The sequence below is a fragment of the Geotrypetes seraphini genome, chromosome 18, assembly GCF_902459505.1.
Source record: "Geotrypetes seraphini chromosome 18, aGeoSer1.1, whole genome shotgun sequence".
NCBI lineage: Eukaryota > Metazoa > Chordata > Amphibia > Gymnophiona > Dermophiidae > Geotrypetes > Geotrypetes seraphini.
In genome coordinates this window covers 17495889-17516286 of record NC_047101.1, presented here as the reverse complement: position 1 = coordinate 17516286, position 20398 = coordinate 17495889, and the positions used below count along the sequence as shown (strand labels likewise).

Sequence of the window (20398 nt, the reverse complement as noted above, 5' to 3'; positions counted from 1 at the left end):
GTTTTTTTTCACCCAAAGGGTCGTGGACACTTGGAATGCGCTACCGGAGGAAGTGATCAGGCAGAGTACGGTACAGGGATTCAAACAGGGATTGGACGGATTCCTGAGGGATAAAGGGATCGTGGGATACTGAGGGAGGAGCTGGGATGTAACACAAGTATAGAAAGCTAACCAGGTAATAAGTATAGAAACCCAAAAGGTCGTGCATGTGCAAGACCGGAGGGTTAGGACTTCGATGGGAAGATAGGACTACAATGAGAAACCAAGGAGGCAAGGGAGCCCCTTCTGGTGATTCAGACAGGTCGTGACCTGTTTGGGCCGCCGCGGGAGCGGACTGCCGGGCAGGATGGACCTATGGTCTGACCCGGCGGAGGCACTGCTTATGTTCTTATGTCATTTTTCTAAATAATCGCCCTCCTTTTCAACACACTTCTCACACGGTTGCACCAACCTCTTTATTCATTGGGGAAAAAAATGGGGGTTGTGCCTTCATCCAGGAATGTACCGCTTCCTTGATCTCATCATCACTTCCAAATCTTCATTCTTTTGTAAGTTAGATGTGAACAACTACACCAGCTCTATGGCTAGTTAAATGTCCATGCCTACTTTTTTTTTTTTTTTTTTTATAGATTAGGTTTAAAATTGGCACTTTCCTGGCACCTAAATCAAGGTGCCCCTTATAGAAGTATATTCATAGTGTCTGAGTACAACACACTGCTCAAGAGCTAGAGGAGAGATGGAATTTCTTCAGGACATTGAAGTCAACTTTGTCCCTCTTGTTCAATGTGTTAAGAGATGCAAAATATTGCTGGGTCCGTTGACAGGCAACTTGTTTTAGATTCCCTGATTATTTCATGGATTCAGCTCTTTGTGAATGATGTTGTAGATATTGCTTCTATGTTTGAATTGATTTTGGCCCATCCTAATGCCTATTAGTCATTCGCATGAGTCAACATGGCTCTTATAAAGTATAAAGGTTCTCTTCTGCCCCTCTCGCCTTTGGCATCTCATTGAGAAGATTGTCAGGGAGTCCAAGCGAGCCCACACTGTGGAAAGATAAAGAAACAGCAATGGCGTCACACGTAAATTCCCAACCATAACAGCTTTCTTTTCTGATTTTAAAAAAACAAAACATTGCTTATCGTGGACAATATTCTGCGAGGAGAGTTTACATATTATTTTAAGGGGGACGATCTTGAAACTCCCCACCCAGGAAGAGGCGGTCGAAGAAAATCGCGAGTGAGTGAGTCCGTGAACCGCGAACCGTGAATTCACGGGGGAACACGGTATAGTATTCAGCTACTCTTAAGTATTTTCCCTATTTGTCCCAGCAGTCTCACAATCTAAGGCCCCCCCCCCTTTTACAAAGGCAAACAGCGTGAGCCAGCGTAGTAAATGCTCCGATGCCTACAGAAATTGAATGGGCTTTGGAGCATTTGCTGGGTGGCACTTGCCTTAGTAAAAGAGGGGGGAAGCGCATGAATCCATCCACAGGAGAATGAATGTATGTCTTTGTTATAAAGTCATGTAAGGTATTGCTCCGATTTATATAACTGACAGATTCCTTATAGCATCTTATAAACATAGAAAAGGATCACCTGCTTTGTTTATTTTTCCATCTGTTCAGGGTTGTGAAAGCAAGAAATCTTTGGATCGTACATTAGCATTCCAGGCTGCTTCCTACGATAAGGAATTTCGACCTCTGTTGAGTAGCGCTTGTTCTTACAAACATTTTAGAACGCAATGGAACACTTACCTTTTTTCAAAGTGCCCAGTGAATTAATTTATATGTTTCTTATGTCATTTTATTATTAATCTTTTGTTAACCGCGTTGAACTTATGGTTACGCAGTTTATAAGTACGATGTTATGTTATGTTAAAAGCCCTTTTATTACTGTCATATTATCGGGTTTCTACATTGGTTATTTTGATAGGATTAATTAATCCTGCGGTAGATCATTGCCTTAATTAAGGTTACTTGATATGATGGTGTATACTGGTTCTAATTTATTTATTCTTGTATACCACTAATCTAAAATTCTTAGGGGTTTACAGGAAAATATTGATTCAGCCACATTTTTTCACAAAATACAGTTTGATGTATTTAGAGTTTTCTCCAATGTTGTGTCAACAGGAAAATTGAATATTGCACCTGACCCATATCTTAGAAACTGAACCAATTAGACAAGAATTAAATGTATTTATTTACCTTTTATCTCTGTCCAAGTGATACCTCTTCAGCATTTTTCCTATAAATAGATGTAGATAAAAAAAAGAGATAAGAATTTGGACACAGCAGAAATATGTGATTTAAGTTAGGAGAATGAAGACTCAGACCTGGGGACCATGCCAGTCTGCAGGTACTCAAGTCTTTGCATTGGCTTCCAATTGCAGCTGGGATCAGTCTTAAGATCCTGTGTTTGTTTTTATTTGATATGGGTATTTTCTGTATTATTTGATTTCCTTAATTTCCCTTCATTTAGGTCGAGGTCCATGTAGATTTCTAAATCAGAATAAACTGTCCGTTCCCCTTGTATTTTCTGTTAAGTTAGCATCTTCCTGCAAGAAGCTGTTCTCTCATGCAACTAATTGTTTTTAGAACTCTTTGCCCACTGAACTTAGATTAGAAACTGATCATTTGCATTTTTTAAAAAAAGATTAAAATGTTGGCTTTTTAAAATTAATTCTAATTAAGATAATTTCCTATTTTCATAGATTTGAAATTGTATTAAGTGGGTTAAAGTGGCTTAAGTGGGTTAAAACCATAGGCTCCAGGTTAAAAATTAAAAATCTCTGTACTGGCCCAGAGGTCCAGCGCATGCGTAGACCATCTACACAGATTGCTATAGAGTGATCCAGGCAGGCAGATGGGGGCATTCCTCCGATTGCCCCCATCTTCATATTATTGTTTTGCAAATTCATCGGACCTGCTCAGATCGGGCCCGATTGGGCAGGTTCGTGAATCTAGCCCTTAATGATTTAAAAAGCTTAATTGGTGCCAATAACAAGCAATTAGCACCTCATAATTGACAAATCAAAATTAATTGAATGGTAGGGGGTTACCACTTTCAGGTTTGCACCTTGTGCCAATCAGAGCGTAGGCATGGTTAGGGGGGATTGTGAACATGTTTGGCAAAGATTTAAAGAGGTATAGGGGAAGGGAGGGTGTGAGTGTGGCATGGAGGATAGGGAAGAAGCAGGGGGGGATGAAGAGGAGGGCACAGGGGGTGCTACCGCCCCAGGTGCCTCCTAGCCTAGCTACACCACTGGGTAACCCCTAAAATTATCTAAAGAAATCTTTTCAATGTCATCCCTTACACTATCCCCTCATCTCTCCTTTGTTGTTCAAGCCTGTCCCTCCCTCTCCACATCATACTGTACTTTAACATTGAAACTCTTACTTTTTGCTAGAAAGGCCAGCAGCAGCAGACCAAGGAAAGTAAACACCACTGTGAGGCAGATGATCATTATCTGATTTTTCCATGAAATTGAAGCCGTATCATTCTGCAGGAAATTGAGAAACAGCGAGTTTGAGGAAAGCAACAGCGAGACGAGATCTTTATTAACTCAGGCCTGATTTCCCCTCTCCTTGCTGTGACTATGAGTTCCATCTCCATAGGTCTTATCTTGTAGTGGCATTCTCCCATTACAACCTTAGCAAGAGAAGTTTTAGGGGGGGGGGGGAAGAGCCCATATATCAAAAACTTGCATTGTAATAAATTTTTTAGTGTGGTGAACGTAACACAGACAGTTGCTTAGCTCAATGAATTTTATGTGCTTGAAAGCTGAACTGTATACGTCTGTCTGGCAAGCTGCCAGTGGCGTGCGGTCAGGGGATTTGCCCCATCCCCTGGAGGCCGTGAGTTCACTGCTCTGAATTTAATTGGTTGAGCAGGCAGATGCTGCTCAGCCAGTCAAATTCAGATCAGTACTGTCAGGGCCTTCAGGGAATTCATAGAATCCCCAGTTCAAGAGCCCTGATTTTTTTATTTTTATGCCGGGGGGGGAGGGGGGGATTACTTTATGCATGATGCAGTTTGACTGGTTGAGCAGGCTACCTACTCAGCCAATCAAATGGCATCAAGCAAAAAGTGAACAAAAAAATAAAAAAAAGCAGGGCTGTAGAGCTGGGGATTCACTGAATGCTCTGAAAGCCCTCACTGCCCGCCGTTGCAAGCTGCAATCATAAAATTAAACTAGCAGGGCCCGAAATTGTCAGGGGGGGCCCGTTGAAGGAGGGTATCAACATTGTTTTTTCCAAACGGCAATGGGCCCCTCCAGCATTGATCGGCAATGCGGGTCCCACCCCAATCAGCAACACAGCCCCCCCTCCCCCCCCCATCGATGGAAAGTAAGACAAGCGAACAATGCAGGTAAGAAAGGCAACGGGAACTATAATTGTGCAAGCGGTGCTGCTTACCCAAAGCTTCCCTCTGACGCAGCTTCCTGTTTCCGCCTGGGCGCATGGTGGGGTGGGACGGGACAGGGGGGCCCAGTGTACTTGTGTGCCTAGGGGCCCTCGACGAATTAATCCTGCCCTGACTATGTGTAAAAAAATATATGGAGCCAGCCTAGTGCTGTGTGCTTTTATGAAAAGAACCTGGAACCATCTCCAGTCAGCCCTGCGGCACTCCACATGGCCTCCTCCTCTTTCCAGAAAATTTGTCATTGAATCTAACCCGATACAAATGAGTTGAGAAAAGTGGGAGTTAAGAGCATATTATTTGTACCATTGATGATTATTAAGTGTTATATTTATTGTTAATTTGTTTGGATATATTGTTACACTTCTTGTAAATCTGAAAATGAATAAGGAATTAAAAAAAAACAAAAAACCTTCAAAAAATTGTACACTTTTCCGTGTATCCCAATAGAATCCAAACAATTCAGAAGTTTAATGTGATCCACTAAATCAAAGGCATTGCTCAGATCAAATTGCATGATCAGCGCATTAGAACCCTTGCTAAGTAAACATAGAAACATAGAAGATGACGGCAGAAAAGGGCCACGGCCCAACAAGTCTGCCCACTCTAATGACCCACCCCCTAAATTCTTCCCTGAAGTGATCCCACATGCTTATCCCATTTTCTCTTGAAGTCCAGCATGCTGCTGGCCTGAATTACCTACAGTGGAAGACTATTCCAATGATCAACCACCCTCTCGGTGAAGAAGTACTTCCTGGTGTCACCATGAAATCTCACACCCTTGAGTTTCAACGTATGTCCTCTTGTCGCCATAGGTCCTTTAAGAAAAAAGATATCCTCTTCTACCTCAATATGGTCCGTGAGATATTTGTACATCTCAATCATATCTCCCCTCTCTCTACGCTCCTCGAGTGAGTATAGCTGCAACTTACCCAGCCTTTCCTCATACGGGAGATCCTTGATTCCTGAGACCATCCTGGTGGCCATTCGCTGAACTGACTCCATTCTCTGCACATCTTTTTGATAATGCGGTCTCCAGAATTGTACACATGAACGTGATCCAAGATTGCAGCTATCACTGTTTCGGTGCTAAATAAAGACCAAAAGCCCGATTGGGTATCATGTAAAAGTGAGTGAGATTCTAGGTAATTCAATATTGGAGAATGAACCAAGCCCTCTAAAATTTTGATGATAAATGGGATCAAAGCTATTGGTCTAAAATTATTGACTAGTGATATTGAATCTTTTTGATTTTTAACTATCTGTGTAATCAAGATATGTCCGCCATTAGATGGAAAAGTTCCATTATTCATCAAACAGGATATCCAGCTGAATAGGTCTAATTTGAAATCTATTGGAGCAGATTTCATGATTTCCAGGGAGCAATGGTCAAGATGGCTAAACGATTTTCCATATTTATTATAGAGTCTGAAAAAGAGATTCCAGTCTGGATTCTCAAATTCTTTCCAGAATAAGTCAACATGAACTACCTCAAGAGTAGGCGAATGATGCTTGATCTGAGTTGCCTCTGAATAGAAGCAAGAAGTTCTTAAATTAACAATTTTTGAATTGAAGTGATAATCCTTTACTGGAAATGTCCAGTTAGCTCTTTTGTAATCCGCCTAGAACTGCAAGGTCCAGACGGAACAGAAGTCACTAATGTAATGTAATGTAAGCCAACTCCACCGACGGAGGAAAAATTACATTACATTACATTACATTAGAGATTTCTATTCCGCCATTACCTTGCAGTTCAAGGCGGATTACAAAATAATTAAGGTTGGTCAGTTACATAAAGAGAACAGTGGTCTGTTATAAGAAGAGATCAGTGGTCATGACTAGTGATTGTCTAAGTGAAGAAATGTCAAATATGTTGGATACTAGCTCAAACAATTTTTTTTTTATTTTGATACCGAGGACTCAATTTTATATGAATAATAAGTTTTTCATTTTTCCTTTATTAATTTTTTATACTGATGTATTTACGTCTCCAATCATCTTGAATGGCCTGATTTCCTGTCTTTAACCACTTACGTTCCAATCGTCTTACTTGACGTTTGATTTCTTGCAATTCCAACTCAAACCACCTGTTAATATTTTTCGTACATTTCTTAATTTTATGAAAAGGGATTATTCTGTCTAGAATTGTAGTGCAAGTTTTTGTCCAAAATGAATAAAATTCAATCATGTCTGATGCTTTTTCGGTCTGATCATATAGATCCCAAAAAATCATTGGGTTTAATTGACCCTCTAGTTTGGATCTCTTTTTTTTTATTATTATAGATGGCCTTGATACTAGTGAATATTCCCAGTTTAATGAGAAAAAATATGTAAAATGGTCTGAGCAAATTGTGGGACTCCAATAGTCATTCCACAAAGAGATTCTACGAGGTCGATCATTATTAAATGACAAAACTATTAAATCCAAGTGATGGCCCTTTTCATGAGAAAGTTGGAATTTTGTGATCCATGGAAGTTAAGAAAGATATTAAATCATTGACATCTCCATTATCACTGTCTTCTAAATGCAAATTTATGTCCCCCAATGGAAGACAATGAGAGGCAAAAGAGGAATTGAACGTCACATATTCATAAAATTCTTCCTTCGCTTTAGCCCATCCCCCTCGGTGGTATATAAAACAGGGTACAGGATAAAGAGTCAGCTAAATCATCTCTACTTAATACACAGGTTAAAATTTCTAAATTATTTGTTAATCTAGATTCTGAAACCATGAATCTAAAACTGTCCTGAAGAATAATAGCTAATCCACCTCCTTTCTTTGTGTTACGACTCAGAGGAATGATTTTATATCCTGGAGGAATTAAGACTATCATTATCAGGTCATCAGGGCAAGATTAATTCGTCGAGGGCCCTTAGGCACACAAGTACACTGGGCCCCCTGCCCCGACCCACCCCACCATGCGCCCAGGCGGAAACAGGAAGCTGCGTCAGAGGGAAGCTTTGGGCAAGCAGCACCGCTTGCACAATTACAGTTCCCGTTGCTTTTCTTACCCGGGTTGCTTGCTTGTCTTACTTTCCGTAGATTGGGGAGGGGGGGGGCGCATTGCCGATCGGGGTGGGGCCCGCGTTGCCGATCAATGCTGGAGGGGCCCATCGCCGTTTGGAAAAAACAATGTTGATGCCCTCCTTCATCGGGCCCTCCTGACCATTTCGGGCCCTAGGCCCGTGCCTTCTTGGCCTATTGGTTAATCTTGCCCTGTGGGTCATCATCAGAAATTAGCCACGTCTCTGTAATGAAGAAACAGGCCAAATTCTTGGTAATGATCTGGATGTCTAATCAAAGGGGCCTTGTCGAATAGATAAACATTTGCCCCAACTAATGGCTTTATTGTTCCGCTAATCGCAATCACGTCACACTTTTCACCTGTTTCTCCTGTGATGGATTTTTTGATATCATGGAGTTGGATTCAGATGGAAACCCTACAGAAGCAATGACAAGAAAGAAAATACCTTAGTGCCCAACATTGTTATATTCTGGTATCCCTGTTCTTTGTTGTGCTTAAGGAAAGTTACCCCAATGTCACGAGCCAATTCCTACACAAAGCAAACCTTGCAACTAGAAATTGTGGAGAGATTAATTTTTATGAGGATATTAAAATGATAAAGATCAGGCAAAAATGAATGATTTAAAGTAGAGTGCCTAAAAACGTGTGTGCAAAATGCTTGTGCGATCACATACCTATGATTAAAACAAGTGCAATCAATTTGTGCACGATGTGTCGCATGCGTACGAGAAGTAGGGGCATTTTTAAAATATTAAGATGTCCCAAAAATGGCATAAATGGGCACCTGGATGTCCTAATCGCCAGGACATTCCAATTGCCGATTTTTGAAACCATCTTTCTGGACATCTTGTGAGTCATTCTACCCACTGGGCGTCCAGAACTACAAGGGAGGCGTGTTATGCGGGGGGGGGGGGGGCTTAGACTTGGACATCTTGCGGTAATAATTGAACCTTTTCTAAGGCATCATAAGAACATAAGAATAGCTTTACTGGATCAGACCAATAGGGTTGTTTAACCCATGCTTACTGTACTTAAAAAAGTCACTACCATGTGATGTGCTCAGGCATCCCGCGGTAGCTTTAGAATCGTCACTTGCTAAAAAAATAGGTTTTATTTTTTAACGGTGGAGGGGAGAGCATTTAAAGGCAGAGAGGAGACGCGCCCTATGCTAATCAGCACAGCTGTATCGCCACATGCTAACTGGTTAGACCAGTGGTCTCAAACTCCAACCCTTTGCAGGTCCACATTTTGGATTTGTAGGTACTTGGAGGGCCGCAGAAAAAAATAGTTAATGTCTTATTAAAGAAATGACAATTTTGCATGAGGTAAAACTCTTTATAGTTTATAAATCTTTCCTTTTGGCCAAGTCTTAATGATAATATTGTCATTTATAGCTAAAGAGACATATGATCAAGAAACGGTTTTATTTTACTTTTGTGATTATGATAAACATACCGAGGGCCTCAAAATAGCACCTGGCGGGCCACAAGTTTGAGACCACTGGGTTAGAGCATGAGCCCTTAGCTCCTGTAAATAGGTGGCGTAAAAGCTTACATGGTAATGGCCAAGTGCTAACTGGGAAATTAGCACATTGCAATTTTTTTCAGAAAATAGAAACTGTGGCCATTTTGCAGCCATGCTAAAAGTAGCCTCAGTGGGTGGGAAACCCATGAGCTCATAATAGTGCAGGCTACTGGGTTTTTGCACACTACCCAGACCCTTTTCCACACTCTCATAACCTCACGCTTAGATTACTGCAATCTGCTGCTAACTGGTTTCCCGAGCGCTGCCTCTCCCCCCCCCCTGCAATTGGTGCAAAACTCTGATGCATGACTCCTCTTCTACCAACTTCGCTACACTCATGTCATCCCTCTCCTTAAATCACTTCACCGGCTCCCTATCCACCTTCGCATACAGTTCAAGCTCCTATTGCTGACCTATAAGTGTGTTCATTCTGCTGCCCCTCAATATTTCTCCTCACTTCTCTCTCCTTATACACCTCCCAAAGAACTCCTTTCCTCAGATAAGCTACACTTAGCTGTACCCTTCTCCTCCACTGCCAATTCCAGTCTTCATGCCTTTCATCTAGCTAGCCCCTAGGCCTGGAATAAATTACCTGAGTTTGTCCGCCAAGCACCTTCCCTTCCCTTGTTTAAAAGCAGACTGAAAACCCACCTTTTTGATATAGCCTTCAATCCGTAACCCTACACCCCACTGCCCACCAACCTAGGGTTACCATCCGGATTTCCCCACACATGTCCTCTGGCACTTTGTCTGGGTTTTGAAAAGCTTCCCCCGAAATTGTGTCGGGCCAGAAGGCATCCGCGCATGCACTGATGCCCTCCTGCCCGACCAGAGCAAGCAGCGGGGCTATGGCAGGGCTAGGGTGGGATTAGGCGCAGGACTGGGGTGTAACAGGGTGGGGATGGGTGGGCCTGGTCGAATCTGGGGCAACCCTACACCAACTCTCAAATACAGGCTTAGAGGAAGAAAACAATCAATCTCCCAAATACTCATGGCCCAAAAAATATTTGTACGTTTATAACATGTTGCAATTTAAACTTGAATGTAACCATAAATTTGTTGTATTGGAAGAATAACCTCAGGTCCCTGGTTGCCGCTCACTATTTTGAGTTAGCTTGCAAAACAAAATAGGGCTAACATCACTGATTATAACCTCCCCCTACCATTTAACTTCTGCTTAGAGCTTATCTTTTAATTTCAAAACTCTTCTTAGATTTTTAAGTTCATCAAAACCCTACACCAACCCAGCCAGCAGACTAACTGGTCCCCTTAACAGCATCCATGACATCCTATTTGTCTGTCTTGGCTGCTTAGATTGTAAGCTTTTTCAAGGAGAGACTGTCTTCTTTTTTGTGACTCTCAATAGTGCTGCGTACGTCTGGTAGCGCTATAGAAATCATTTATAGTAGTAAATGTGAAGTGTTTCAGTCTTTGGGAAGCAGAGCTGAGATTGTGATGTCATAATGCCTCATTCCACCAATAAGAGCCAACCTTCTCAGTGATGTCACAATGGCATCATTGTCCTGTACTCAACTCTGCCCTCCAACCCAGCCAGCAGATTAACCGTTCCCCTTAACTATATCCATGACATCCTGTTGTCTGTCTTGCCTGTTTAGATTGTAAGCTCTTTCGAGCAGGGACTGTCTTCTTCTTTGAGACTCTGTACAGCGCTGCGTACGTCTGGTAGCACTATAGATGGACCATTGGTCTGACCCAGTAGGGCTATTCTTATGCTCTTACTTTTTAACACAGCTAATAAAAATGGTAAAAGGACCCCTTTTACCTTGGGTCAGACCAAATCAGTTAGCGTAAAAAGACCCCTAAATTAGAATAGTTACCGTACCTGTGGTGAAGACAGTTTTTGGTGTAGAAACCTGAATCGCATCATTGCTATCCCATTTTTCAAATATCTGGGTCTGGCCGTTGCTAGGAGAAAACATTTCTGAAGTAAAAAAAAACAAAAAAGGCGGTAATTATCGGGAGCAACTTCCACATTGAAACCTGCAACAGTGCACGTAATCTTGGTTTCAGTTAGCCAGATACATTTAGGACCCGATTCTGTAAATGACACCGCAAGCCAGGCGGTGGTAGTAGGTGCCCTACTGCTGCCTAACTTAATTGTTTTAATTGTCTTTAATTGGTGCGGTAATTGACCGCGCTGTTAAAAAGAAAAACAATTGCAAAACCTGTTAAGAAAACGTAGGCATCGGAAGGCGCCTACTAGAGTAGGTTTAATAATCGCATCTATGCAAAGCCGCTTAACGGAGCCTAAGGTCAGATTAGGCGTGGTAAGGGGCGGAAATGACATTAGGCGCTGTTAGACGTGATTCTCAAAAGAGCTTAGTCGTCTGCACGTTTGTGGTAGGCGTCTGCACGTTTTGTGGTAGGCGTCTGCATGTTTTGAGGTAGGCGCTGTTAGCTATGAGTCTTTAAATGGCGCCTAAGCGTGAGTGACGTGCAGCTGGTGCTGTTTTGGTAGGTGGCTGCCGATTTACGCACCCTCCATAGAATCTGGCCCTTAGGGTCAGATTCAGTAAATGGCGGTCAAAAATTGGCACGATACACCCAAACGGGAGATCTTACCTCATCAAGGTAGATGTACAAAGAAAGTAGAGAAGGTGACGTTCTTCTAAAGGCCTCAGAGTTGGAGCCTACGCACAGTTGTACTATCACAAACTGAAGTGATCAGCTTAGTGTTGTTTCTCCTGCTCTAATCATTGGCCAAAGGACCTGATGTTATTACTCTTTTTATTTTCTTTTTTTCTTTTTACTATATATAAATTATTCGGGTTATTTTACAAATAAGCACTGTTTAAGATAAGTAGTCTTTTTGTCAATTTTTTCAACATGTTGGAACTAATGAATGAAATTACAAACACGGCGGACACTGGTGTAAAGATTGAATGAAGCAAATATTGTTGAACAAACTATATACATATAAAAAAAATTTTTACTTGAGAATTTAAAAGAAAACCCGAATAATTTATATATAGAAAAAAGAAAAAAATGAGTAATAACATCAGGTCCTTTGGCCAATGATTGGAGCAGGAGAAACAATTCTACTGTCTATTATTCAAAGCATTAAACGGCTCCGCCCCCCCTATCTAAACAACCGCCTAAACCAGATCCTCACCTCAAGACAAAGAAGAACTCCGAACCCTTTTGCCTTCCCTCCACTCAAGGGCACTCAGCGCAAAAAGATGTTTGATAACCTTCTGGCGATGCAAGCAGCAAAACTTAACCACTCCATCTCCAACCTGTTGACGGCAACGGGCGACTTCAAAACTTTTCGAAAGGAAATCAAAACCCAACTTTTCAAAAAATGTATCCAGATATCTTAACCCAACCCTTCCCCCTCCTCCTAGATAAATTCTCCCCCAAAGCCTCCACTTAAATAATCTCTTCCTCTCCAAAACACCAAACAAGTATTCAGATCCCTGAAATGTAACGTAATCTTATTTGTACTCTAACTGTAATCTATTTGTTATATCACACAGTAACGTACAGTTAATTTAATATCCAATTTGCAAGTTCTTCCGGAATTAATCCAGGTACCTCTCCTCCCTTGTAACCAAAAAAAAAACCAAACAAAACCCTAAAACTGTTGTAACTTCACTGGAAATGTCCAGTTAGCTCTTTTGTAATCCGCCTTGAACTGCAAGGTATAGGCGGAATAGAAGTCCCTAATGTAATGTAACTACGCTGATCACTTCAGTTTGTGATAGTACAACTGTGCGTAGGCTCCAACTTGAGGCCTTCAGAAGAACGTCTGTAAAACTGGCTGAAAGTGGCTAGATGTACTTTTCTGAATGCAGACGTTCAAATACTTAAAGGGTATTAACGTAGAACAAAATCTTTTCCAGAGAAAGGAAAATGGTAAAACCAGAGGACATAATTTGAGGTTGAGGGGTGGTAGATTCAGGGGCAATGTTAGGAAATTCTACTTTACGGAGAGGGTGGTAGATGCCTGGAATGTGCTCCCGAGAGAGGTGGTGGAGAGTAAAACTGTGACTGAGTTCAAAAAAGCGTGGGATGAACATAGAAGATTTAGAATCAGAAAATAATATTAAAGATTGAACTAGGCCAGTTACTGGGCAGACTTGCACGGTCTGTGTCTGTATATGGCCGTTTGGTGGAGGATGGACTGGGGAGGGCTTCAATGGCTGAGAGGGTATAGATGGGCTGGAGTAGGTTTTAACGGAGATTTCGGCAGTAGGAATCCAAGCACAGTACCGGGTAAAGCTTTGGATTCTCGCCCAGAAATAGCTAAGAAGAAAAAAAAAAAAAATTTAAATTGAATCAGGTTGGGCAGACTGGATGGACCATTCGGGTCTTTATCTGCCGTCATCTACTATGTTACTATGTATGTTACTATGAATGAGCGGTGTGTTATATGTTCTGTAATTCTGCTTAGTTACTAAACACTATGTCACCATGGTAACGGTTGGCAGAAGCAATGAATATGCATTAATTCATGCAATAACTGTTTAGTGCACTTTTGTAAAAGGGCCCCTAAATCCCACCTTTGCAAAGCAGCTTCCGATAATCATCAGTAAAAGAACAAAGAAAATAAAAACATTGTAAAAGCATTTAAAAATGATGGCACATGAAGAAACAATCTCAAAACGCATGACAGAGAACTTATTTTATTATTTATTCAATTTTCTATACCGTTCTCCCAGGGGAGCTCAGAACAGTTTACATGAATTAATTCAGGTACTCAAGCATTTTTTCCCTGTCTGTCCTGGCAGGCTCACAATCTGTCTAAAGTACCTGAGGCAACGGGAGGATTTAGTGACTTGTCCAGGGTCACAAGGAGCAGCGTGGGTTTGAACCCACAACCTCAGGGCGCTGAGGCTGTAGCTTTAACCACTGCGCCACACTCTCCCCTTAGCAACCCTTCCACCTTCCACATAGCCACCTCTCTGCTGATATTCATCAAACTTTCTCTCTGGCCAGCTTTCATAACTATTAATTCTAGGAGAATACATCTTCCCCTCCATCTGTAATCCGTTTGGTTTACTGCTTTATGTATTATTTGAGCAACTAGGCCCCACAGAGCATAGCAGATCATATGTTGGTGGATAAGAACACACCTGGAGTATATTGTCAGCTTTGTTTCCTTAACCACCTGAGAAATAGGAAGCCTTGTTATGAATCAATTATGCAATGATTTTCCAAAGTCAGTTTATACTGTTTGGATCTAAGTCGTATCCTAATGCTGGGCTCCCGGCAAGGGGTGAAACATTTGACAGCTGATATGAAATATAGCTCACGAAAACATAGTTTCTATTATAATCGCAATGAATCTGAAAGTAACGCCGAATTCGTCTGTACCTGTGGCGAGAGCATCTGTCGCAGTGGATGTGAAGTTATTTACCATAACTGTAGTAATTGTCTCTGTTGCGGTAGAAAACAAATCTGTCTTTACTGAGCCTGCGGATGTCTGAACAAGCAAAGAAGTAAACGCCACTTGGGTCGTAGTCGTTCTGATTGCTTGAGTGGAAGATCTTGGTGGTGGTGGTGGTGATGATGGAACATGTACTAAAAAAGCAATATATAAAGATTTTAAAATCTCAAAGCTGTAGTGTAAAAGAGTCTCAATCCTGCTCCTTGAGAACCACCCAGCCTCTCTGGATTTTCCTGTTATCTTCAACATGCATGCGATGCACTCACATACATTGTATGACAATCTGACTACATGTATTTGATTGCAGAACTTTCCAGTGATTCTTGGAAATGGTATTTCAGGCCAACAGAGCTGTTCTGAGATCACATATGGGCCAGCCCCATTCCGGCCATGACGACTCTTCTAAAGATACCATTACTGCTGCTTCTGTGCTGCTCAAGAGGTGAAAATCGCTGAACACCTTGAAGGAGGTAAGGCATGGAAGAAGAAAGGTGCTGGACACCATAGAGTAGGGGGGAGGTAGAGAAGAAGAGAGATGCTGGACACGAGAAGCAGAGAAGGAGGAAGGGAGCAATGCTAGACAGCACAAGAGGGGGATGCGGTACTACGGAAGAGAAGGGTAGGGAAGAGAGATTTACTGAACATGGGAGGGAAGATCCCTGAGCCATCACTTTGGTTGGGGACTGCACTTAATGTTTGCCTAGGGTGGCAAATACCCTTGGACCGCCTCTGACTGACAGAGAATTGTGAAGATGTCCAGTGCCAACCTGGCTCCCTTTTGAAATCACTTCCTGGTCACAAGGCCATGAAGTGACGTCAGAGAAAAAGTCAACACCAGTGCGAGCAGCAGGCCAGAAAAGCTGCTCGTGCTGATGAAGATTTAAAGAGGTGGGGGGGGGGCGGGGAAGAGAGGGCGTGAGTATGGCATGGAGGGTGGGGAAGGAGCGGGGATGCAGAAACATAGAAACATGACGACAGATAAAGGCCAAACGGCCCATCTAGTCTGCTCATCTGCAGCATCCACTATCTCCTCCCCTCCCTATTGGTTAAGGCTCTTTACACCTGCATTGTGATGTCATAGAACTTTATGGTTATAGAAACATTGTAACATGATGGCAGATAAAGGCCAAAAGACCCATCCAGTTTGCCCATCCGCAGTAGCCATTATCTCTTTCTCTGTCCGAGAGATCCCACATGTCGATCCCAGGCCCTTTTGAATTCAGACAGTTTCAACCACTTCTTCCGGGAGACTGTTCCACGCATCTACCACCCTTTCTGTAAAAAAGTATTTCCTTAGATTACTCCTGAGCCTATCACCTCTTAACTTCATCCTATGCCCTCTCATTCCACAGCTTCCTTTCAAATGAAAGAGACTCGACTCGTGCACATTTACGCCACGTAGGTATTTAAACGCCTCTATCATATCCCCCCTCTCCCGCTTTTCCTCTAAAGTATACAGATTGAGATCTTTAAGTCTGTCCCCATACGCCTTATGATGAAAACCACACAGCATTTTAGTAGCCTTCCTCTGGACCGACTAAGAAGTTCCCAATGGTGTGTAAACCACTATGATTGTAACCACAGATCCCACCCTCTTTCCCTTTCCTTTCTATATCAAAAACTGCTGCTCTAAATGCTGACAAGATGAAAACACGTACGCTTTCTCACCGGATCACTCATGTACCTCCTGGAAGTTGACCAAAGATCAGAGGTGACAAAAGAAAGAGAGGTGGTGGAGATGAAAACGGTGACGGAGTTCAAAAAAGTGTGGGATGAACACACAGGATCTAGAATCCGAAAATAATAGTAAATATTGAAGAACTAAGGTCAGTTACTGGGCAGACTTGCATGGTCTGTGTCTGTATATGGCTGTTTGGTGGAGGATGGGCTGGGGAGGGCTTCAATGGCTGGGAGGGTGTAGATGGACTGTAGTGAGCTTTGACGGAGACTTCAGTAGTTGGAACCAGTCTGTGTGTGACTTTGGTTGTGAAAGGAGCTGAAGAGAGAGCTGCAACTGAGAACCAGAGGCCTGTGGAAGGTGGGAGCTGGGCCTAGCTCTGTGCCCCAGGCAGAGCTATGAAGCCTGGGGTCCCTTCCCAGGGAAGGTCCTGGTTTGGAGGGCCTACTATGGAAGGAAGGAGGGAACCAGATGGTGAAAAGCCTGGGCCATCAGGCTGGAGGAGGCCAGAAGAGCCAGACCCCAGAGCTCCTAGAGGAAGGGTTCCTGTTCCAGAATTGACACCAAGGAGCATGAAGGTACAACAGGGGTCTGGCAGGGCCTGGGAGTTGGAGGTGGAGATGGGCAGGAAGAAAGCCCAGGCTGTTACAGTGGTGGAGGATATGGAGGACTCACAAGGGTCAGAGGAGGATATTTTCAGTGGGGAGGAGGAGGTGGAGAAGGACATGGATTTGGCCACAAGAGCCATATTAACAGTTAAGGGGATGGCTGGACTGGAGAAAAAGCTGCAGGACTTACAAAAGAAACAACGTATGGTGTCCACTCTGTATAAGCTGGCTCCAGAGAAGCAAAAGAAAAAGTATAAGAAAGAACAGCAATACCTTCAGCGGCAGGTGGAGAACTGCATAATAGAGATGGCTGGTATTACAAAAGATGTGTCTAACCCCATGGCTGAAGTGTATCGGAACAGAGAGAGAATGGCAGGGCTGCAGGGACACCAGGGGAAATTACAGGCAGCAGTTTCTGCAGAAGAACCCTGTGCAGAAGCAGGACAGTTGGAAGAAGTGCAGGAAACTCCCACAGCAGTGGAAGAAAAAGCTACCACAGAGGCTACTGGAGAAAAGTTGGGAGACAGCCTGAATTGGTACAGCTGGGAAAAGAGTGCAGACACAGCAGAAACCAGAGAGGAGGAGGAGCAGACAAAGGAGCGCAGGAAAAAGAAAGCCACACAAAGAGTGAACTACCTGGAACAAGCAGGGACTGAAAAACTTCATACAGAGTTTGAGCAAGTATTAGCAGGGACTGAGAAACCACAAACAGAAATTGAGCTACCACAAACTTTAATAAAAGCACCTGAGGGAGTGCTGGAACAGCAGGCAGCTGAGACTAGTTTGCCCAGTAACTTGCTAAAATTCTTGGAGGAGGAGGAGGAATGTGATTTGAAAGTGATTGATCAGCAGCCTGGATTGGAAACACCTGAGTTCCATGGGCAAGGAAAATCCCAGAATGCAGCTCAGGGGAGGAGTTCCCAAGAACTGGTGGGTGGAATCTTTTGTGTGACTGAGAATGTGACTGAGAAAGGGGTGGAGTCTTCTCTGAGCTGTGCTGAGGGAACTCAGCCTAATTCAAAGGGCAGAGTACAGCAAAGAGGTGTTTCCAGTGTGTTGGAAGGAGTGGAGTGGAGTCAGGAGCTGGAACCTGAGAATCTACAGAGAGAAATACAGCAGGAGGTGGCTGTAGGTGATGAAGCTGTGCTGCCACAACGGCAGCAATGGATAAAGCAAGTTTTGCCTTGTTCTAAAGAACTGCAGTTGAAAGAACTGAATGCAGGACAGATCCCTATGGATGTGAATGGGGGTGTTGGGGAGGGGGAGGGGGGGGGGAGAGGGTGGGGGATCTGGTGGTGGTGGGCATGGTGCCCGGAAAGGGGTTAAACGGGGAATATCTTTTGCAGATGTGGTGGCTGGGGGATCGGGACAGGGGGGTAGGAATCAGGGCAGGGGGAATGTGCAAGGGGAGAGTGGGGGGAGGAGAAAGGATGGTGGAGGGAATGGGAATGGTGGTGGGGGGTGGGGTAGCGGGGGAGGGGGAGAGGGGGGTATTTTCAAGAGAAGAAATGTGGTTCAGTTGAAGTGGGTGGGGGTGGGGAATATGCCAACAAGGGACAGGGTGTTGAGAATGGTTCTGGGGTTGGGCTTCATCCCTGAGGACCTGTATGCCTGTATTCATCCGGTAATGGTTCCGGAGTATGACATCAGTTTCCAGAGACAGAGGGGTTTAGAGTTATTTTGGGAAAAATATGAGGGGGTGAGGGGGAGGGAGCAGTGGGCAGAATTTAAAGCCATACCTGTGAGTAAGCCTGACCTTGTGCAAGTGACAGTGTTGGTGAGAAATGAGTCCATCCCCAGTTCAGACCTGACATACTGGTTGAATCGGTATGGGGTGCTTCGGACTCCATTAGTGAAGATCATGGACCCGAGTAGGGTCTGGGCTGGTGGATGGACGGCCAGCATGAAGCTAAGTCAAGTGGGTAATGTGATACAGCATGTTCCACCAGTGGCATACATTGGGAGAGAGCGCATCCAATGTTTTTACAAGGGGCAGCCCAGGGTATGTTTTCGATGTGGATCGTTTAGGCATCTAAGTATGGTGTGTCCTACCCTGATGTGTGTAAAATGTGGAGGGAAGGGGCATATTGGGGAGGAGTGTGCCCTCATTCGGTGCAACTTGTGTGGATGTCTGGGACACCCGTTCAGCAAGTGTCCGAGGGCTGCACATAACAAGTGGCGAGAGGAAAATGATGGGGGAGGGGAGGAACCGCAGGAGCGGGCCCAGGAGGAGGAACGGGATCAGGAGGGTGGTCAGGAAGATAGCCAGGAAAAGGTGAGGCAGGGTGAAGGGCTGGTGCAGGAAGCAGAGGGGGAGAGAGAGGGTGGGGGTGGGGATGAGGGTACATGGGAAAAGGTACGTAGTAAGAAGGTGGGGAAACACCAGAGGAAAAGAAGGGGAGATAGGGTTGAGGATACTAATAGGTTTAGTGTATTGGCACAGGAGGAAGAGGATGAAGGTGGGGTGTCCCAGAAGAGGAAAGGGAAGAAAGGTCGGGAGGGAGGGCAGCAGGAATACCCGGTGGTGATTCTGGAGAGGTTGCGGGTTGAGACAGTGGGAGAGGAAGGGGATGGGGAAGGGGCTTTTCTAAATACAGAGGTGGGTGGGAAGGAGGGTATGGAAGTAGATGGAGGGGATGTTTTGCTGGTTGGGAGGGATGTGATTAAGGAAGGGGAAGATAAGGAAAGGGAAGGAATTGGGGAAGAGTTGATTCTGGCGGAGGGTGAGGCGGTCCCTCCAGGGGTGGTGGTGAAGAGGGGAATGGAAGAAGGGAGCGGAGAGAAGGGGGGGAAGAAATCTAAATTAGTGTCATGATGGGGGGTCCCGGTTTGAATATTGCAACTTTGAATGTTGCTAGTCTCCGAACGGAGAGAAAGCGGTTTCTGGTATATGAGTTCCTGGCTTCCAAACAATTGGATGTTATCATGTTGCAAGAAACAAGGGTTGACCACCCAAGTTTATTGTGGAAAGCTAAAAGGGACTGGAAATGGGGGCCGTCATACTGGGTATTAGCCCAGGAGGCTTATGGGGGGGTGGCAATTCTGTTTAACTCTAGGGCGGTGGAAGTGCATAGGGTGGTGGAATTGGGTGGGGGGAGGGGGCAGATCTTGGATGTAAGGGTGGAGGGAGAGGAGGTAAGGTTGGTGAACATCTACGGTCCTCAGAGGAAGTGGGAGCGTAAAGCTCTAATCTCCCGGATCAGACCATATTTATACACGGCCAGGAGGGTGGTGTGGGGAGGGGATTTTAATGCAGTGGTGAGGCAGGAGGATAGGGAAGGGAGGAAATTTTCTTTAGGATATGATGAATTATTTTTGAAACAAGTGGGGGAGGGGGCAGGGCTGGTTGATATTTATACAGTTTTTGGGAAGCAAGGGGGGTTTACGTTTGGCAGGGGGAAATGCCGCAGTCGTATCGACAGGTTTTTTGTAAGGAGGGAAGACTGTCAGGACCCTCCCCAAGTGCAGCATGTTGAATTTACAGATCACGCTTTGGTGAGCATACAAGTAGGGGGGAAGAACCCAGTTATGGGTAGGGGTCTGTGGAGGCTCAACAATGCATGGCTCCAGGAGGAGAGTGTACAGGAGGCCTTTAGGGAGTTCTGGACAGACCAGCTGTCTACTGTAAGCGCGTACGGGTCATTGGGGGGATGGTGGGAGGTTGTGAAGGGTAGGATCAAGGGTTTTTTCAAGAAAATAAGTAGGAGGGCATCACAAAATAGGGAGG

General features: G+C 44.1%; 1 protein-coding gene across 2 annotated transcripts in view; it reads right to left on the bottom strand.

The window, feature by feature from the left end:
* Window positions 1-281: 281 nt before the first annotated feature.
* Window positions 282-20398, bottom strand: part of LOC117351746 (T-cell immunoglobulin and mucin domain-containing protein 4-like) — a 39660-nt gene continuing 19543 nt past the window's right edge. The window contains exons 4-9 of one of the 2 annotated variants that reach the window (XM_033927516.1): window positions 14313-14519; window positions 10819-10917; window positions 7811-7866; window positions 3402-3504; window positions 2210-2249; window positions 282-1046 (exon numbers count right to left, since the gene is read on the bottom strand). In XM_033927516.1, the coding sequence (XP_033783407.1) occupies window positions 962-1046; window positions 2210-2249; window positions 3402-3504; window positions 7811-7866; window positions 10819-10917; window positions 14313-14519 (590 nt within the window). In that variant the 3' untranslated portion in view covers window positions 282-961. The remainder of the gene's footprint in view (window positions 1047-2209; window positions 2250-3401; window positions 3505-7810; window positions 7867-10818; window positions 10918-14312; window positions 14520-20398) is intronic. The other variant, XM_033927517.1, reaches the window with a different exon arrangement.